The 5,366-nt window shown below is 35.0% G+C and overlaps 1 protein-coding gene across 1 annotated transcript; it reads right to left on the bottom strand.

Moving 5' to 3' along the window:
* Window positions 1-1,403: 1,403 nt before the first annotated feature.
* LOC141666072 (uncharacterized) lies at window positions 1,404-2,516 on the bottom strand. Its single transcript, XM_074472055.1, has 3 exons — window positions 2,454-2,516; window positions 2,120-2,363; window positions 1,404-1,888 (listed from the first exon to the last, which is right to left on the bottom strand). Exons 1-3 carry the CDS (start codon window positions 2,514-2,516, stop codon window positions 1,404-1,406), a joined length of 792 nt encoding a protein of 263 aa, XP_074328156.1.
* Window positions 2,517-5,366: the final 2,850 nt, after the last annotated feature.

The following is a 5,366-nucleotide window of genomic DNA, read 5'->3' as shown; positions in this document are numbered from 1 at the left end:
GAGAATGGTTAAATTTCATGAGGTAGTTATAAAAATAAAACCCCCTTCCATACCTATTAGATTCTATTTAAATCCCAAGTTCATCCCTAATGGGGCAAACAATAATTCATTTTCATCATTTAATTCCATAAGAATAAGTTTCCTTAGTAGAGGTTTGGTTTGGGAGTGTTGGTTGAAACTGGTGAAAAAAAGTGCTGGTGAAAAAAGTGTTGTCAAAAAAATTAGATGATTGTTTGGTAATTCTTTTAATTTATGCATATTTTGAGATATAATATATAAAAATAATATTTTTGAGATGGTATGATGGTGAAAATGAAACAGCTTTTGTTAAAAGTATGGGGGACATATTTTCCCTAACAACAGCTTTTTAACCAAAAGTACTTTTCCATACATGGGCTTTTAGAAGTTACCAAACACCTTTGTCATAACTTTTGAGCAAAAAGTGTTGCACATGTCTGCAACAATAATACCAAAATAAGCATAAATTTAAGGAACCACATTAAGGTAACTATATTGCTTACTAAATGTAGGGAACAAGAACAATAGAGTAAGCAATATTCATTATTATTACTATCTCACTAATCACATTGTTATTTAAATTTTTTATTTGTGGCACTATAATTGTCTATTCTCCTCTAGATGGATTTTCACCAAGAATTGTGTCTACAATATTGAAATAACTACTACATTAGACAAGATTTTTTAAAGGTTTTACACATGTGAGTATTTTGGGCTATAAACAAATTTTTTTAATTTTGATAAAATATTACAGTTATGTAATGTTTTGACATAAAATATAATAATTTTTGAGTTAAAAATTTATTCTTTTAGTAACTTATAAATTTGAAATATAAGTGACTCATGGTATTTCTTGTATTTGTAGTTTTTTTGTAAAATTTCAAGTTTAACGAATTAATAAATAATCACCGGTTATTTCAAAAATCTAGCTAGTGAGTATGGTTTCCGTCAATGAAATTTAGGTCAAGTGAAATATTAATACGAGAGGCTATGAAATTTAGGTGAAACAAAATATGAAAGTGAGAGGCAATGAAAGTTAGGTGAAAATACTAAGCACCAATTATAGGTGCCTTTCACATATAAAACATTCTCCTCGTCTCAGTTCAGCAAAAGGGTTTCAAGTTGAGGGATTGTGTTGATTTTCAAGGCTGAGGTTAAAAAAATTGTTTAGATTTAAAGTTGATGCTTTTATAGGGGTTTACAATTTAAACTTCCAACTGAGTGCACAAAAATCATGATTCTAATGATGAATGATTAACCATATACTTATATCCCACCACATCCCTGCAATCTTACTTGTGAACATATTTTCATGTTCGGGGGACCTCATCTTCGCCCAAAGTCTCTTACTTATAGGATCCTCATCCCATTGTCTTTGTGACCTTCTAAGGACCTTCCCAATTTGGGGCTAACTTTCCTTTCTCGCCAACTCGTAACACCTCAATCTTCCTTAACACCAAGTCTTCTTGTTGGAAAATCCTTTCTCTTACCCTCCTTTTATAGTAAAGGGAGGCTCTGTTCGGATGCTTTGCATTACTGGTGTTGGCTTCGTCGCTGACCTTGTCAAAAAGGTCGAGAGCAAGCCTCATTCCTTCTTCATTAATTCCCGCTTCATAAGCTTTAACCTTTGATAATCCGTGGGTGATCTCAAGGGGCACCACTCTGTCGGCTCTGTAGACCAACATGAATGAGGTAGCTTTAGTTGTATTTTTGTAGGTAGTATGATATCCCCAGAGTATAGCTAAAAATTCGTCCACCCAAGTGTTTCTTGGGCTTTCGGCCCTCTTTTTTAGTCCATCAAGGATGATCCGATTAGCGACCTCAGCTTGCCCATTTGCTTGGGGATGGGCAATTAAGGTCAATGCAAGTTCTATGATGTTATCATTACAATACTCCTTAAACTTTTCATTGTCGAATTATCGCCCATTATTCGTAACGAGGATGTGTGGGATTCCAAATCGACATATCATATTCTCCTAGAAGAATTGAGAAATTTTCTTGGTGGTTATCTTGGCCAGTGCTTTGGCCTCAATCTACTTAGTGAAGTAGTCAATGACGATCATGATGAGCTTCCTTTTTCCCGATGCTACAGGAAAGGGACCTAGTATGTCCATTCCCCACATTACGAAGGGGATGGGGGAGCTAATGGATGTAAGCCTCTCTGGGTGCTGTCGAACTACAGAAACGTGCCTCTGGAATGTATTACACTTTTTCACATAAGCCTTTACACTGGCTAATATTGATGGCCAGTAAAACCCCAGCTGGGTTATCTTATGAGTGAAGGCCCTGCCCCAAAAGTAATGTCCACAAATCCCTTCGTGGACTTCCTTCAGTGCCTCCTCTAGCTAATGAGGTCTTAAGCACTTCAAATATGAGATTACGAAATACCTCTTACATAAAAGACCTTTAATTAAAGAGTACATCAATGCTCTTACTGATAACTTGTGTGTCTCTTGGGCATCATCCGGTAGCCAACCCGTCTTAAGGTGGTTCTCCATGGAGTCAATCCATCAACTAGTCAAACTAATTGGTGTTATCAGGTTTATAGCATGAATTATCGGGATCCTCAGGACTTGGAAGTAGATACTTCTTGGATAGTTTTCGATTTCAGATGAGGTGAACTTGGAAAGGGTGTCGGACGTAGTGTTCTTCTCTCTCGGTACATGTTCCGCATACCATTTATCAAATTGAGTCAATATTCCTTTCACGACCCTTAGGTACTTGGCCATGACATCATCTCACTACCACATAAATGGCCTTCAGCAACAACCAAAAATGATGTTGCCACAAAAAATGTTGCCTTATGTGGCATGAAATTGAAAAAAATGATATATAGCAACATCATAACCAAATGTTACTTTAAATGTTGCCTTATATTTGGTAGGCCAACACCCTTATACATGTTTCCTTAGATATGTAAAAAAATTTTAAAAAAACGGGGGAAAAGTCCCTCTCTACCTAAAATAACCCACATAAATTAAAATAAAAAACTTAGAAAAGAAAAAACATAAACACAAGTTCATCTTACTCTCCACAAAAACACTCTCTCGCTGCTGCTCATCTGCTCATCTCGCCGCCGCACCTCTCCCCGCCGCACATCTCACTGAAGCTTCTCATTTAAAACTCTATTTCATCATTTCAGCTTTGTTTCAAAGCTCCACTTAGGTGTAATTACAGGAACTCGATTTAATTTGTTAATCTGGGGTTTATAATCCTTAATTTTAGTGCATTTTTTTATTATTTGTTTACAAATTCTAATTTTAATTTGTTAATTATGGGGATTTCAAATCCTAATTTGGGGGGGATGTGTGCCCTGTTTATATCGATTCCGATTATTAGATTTCTCTACGAGCTTTATAGGTCTATGGTATACGATTGTTTCGATGTTTCGAGTGTTTTTTTTTTGTTGAATTTGATGAATTTGTTGAATTTATGGTGTGATTTCATGTTTTGTGTTTCTGTAGGTTCGCGGTGACTTGTCATTTCAGAGGTGCAAATTGGCGATTAATTCGGTTGAGTTTTCCGATAGGGAGGATGATGAAGGAGTTGCTTTGGATTTTTCGGATATTGTTACTCAAATGGCTCAGGACGTGAGTCATTTTTGTCGAGTTTATGTAATATTATGTATTTATATTGTGATTAAGAGTTGAGTGTTGGTTTGAGGTTTTTGTTTGTCTCGAAAAATGTTGTAGTTATTGGAATTGAACTAAGTTGAGCTAATTTTAGTGAAGCGGAACTTGAGTTTGAGGGAGTGGTAGTGTGGGAATATAATATGGATTTATGTTGGTGATTATCTATAATACTGTAGGTGATACCATTTATATAGGATAGTGTTAAATAGTTAGAAACCGGATAATGAATTTTTGTCTGGATTATACATGTAGAATTTGGTGGTGAGTTGCACGTGCCAAAATAAATGAATAAACCACCAATTTGTATCACGAGTAACTACAAGCGCTTACCTAAATAGTACATTTTCTTCTGACCGTTAGGGGTCATAATTGTCGATGTTTTTTATTGTTGTTGTAGCATTGTGTAATATTCTTCATTTGTGTAGAGGATTTTTAGCTGGGTATGATGAAATCCAAACATTTTGCCCCATATAAAAATAAAAGTAGGCATGTCCTAATTCATAAAAGTTATATGTTGTTATTGCTTATAAATTAGTTTGATACACTGGTGAGATAAAAACAAACACATTCCTACTCTAACAGGTTTGGAATTTACTGGTTCATGTTTGTTTTCATTCAAACTCTTTCGTTCCCTTGAAGCACGTAAGGAATCCAGGCTCCAAATATATTTAGTTATAAAAAGTTTTTACATAGTTGTTGTAAATAGATTTAGGCGATGTTGAGGTGTCAGGATGGTGTAGATCCAAAGATATAAAACTATCTACCTGGTAAATGAGGTGGAGCCAAAAATTGTACTACTTGTATTTGATTTGCTAAAGCACTTGAGCTTGTTGGTTAGGAGTTCAAATAATTTATAAAATGTTGGGTAAATGATGATATCATGCTAAAGCACTGGCCGTGTTGTATTCCCCAACGCATTATTCCATACACAGACATATTTGATAGCTTGTCTCTTGATAATATCTTTCTTATGGGCTACAATTTATGTGTTCCATACCATGCTTTGGAAATCCTTGTATTAGCAAATTCTCTTGGTCCATCCGACCAAGTTCTTCTTTTATTTTATTTTTCCATATATCTGTATATTTTATTCTTTTTGCCCTGTACAAGCTGAGCTACATTGAATTAGTGCCAACACTGGTTCCTAAATTTATCTCCTTCTAATGATAGCTAAAAGTTGTTCGAGCAGTCGCGGTTACGGGAGGCCTGCTTCCGATATTCAGATTTTTATATAAAATTTCTAATCATACTGGTTTCATCTTATTAATAATTATTTCCCAACTAGTTTTTTATACATCAGTGATCTTTTTGTTATTTACGTTTGAACTATTAGTCTTCTATTCCTTGGGTTTTTATATGCTTCTATAGCAGAATGATTTGATTTAATATCTTGCTTATAATTTGTTAATATATTAGCATATCTCAATCTTGTTAGACTTGTTCTGTGCTGCTGCAAAGAGCATATATGCCAACAGTAAGAAAGACCAACATACTACCGCAATCTCATCAACTAAAACCAGTACTGCAGAAAGTAATACATCCACTTCCAAACTTGAAGAGGAACTTAAATTTACTTCTCGGCTTTGAAAATTTGCATTTAATGACCTTAAGATGGCCACTAGAAATTTAAGGCCTGATAGTCTTCTTGGTGAATGGGAATTTGGTTGTGTATTTAAGGGGTGGATCGAAGAGAATGGGACAGCACCTGTGAAATCT

This window comes from Apium graveolens, chromosome 6 (assembly GCF_009905375.1).
Source record: "Apium graveolens cultivar Ventura chromosome 6, ASM990537v1, whole genome shotgun sequence".
In the NCBI taxonomy this organism is placed as follows: Eukaryota; Viridiplantae; Streptophyta; class Magnoliopsida; order Apiales; family Apiaceae; genus Apium; species Apium graveolens.
Note: the sequence above shows the minus strand (reverse complement) of the source record. Positions and strands in the feature narration are given on the sequence as shown.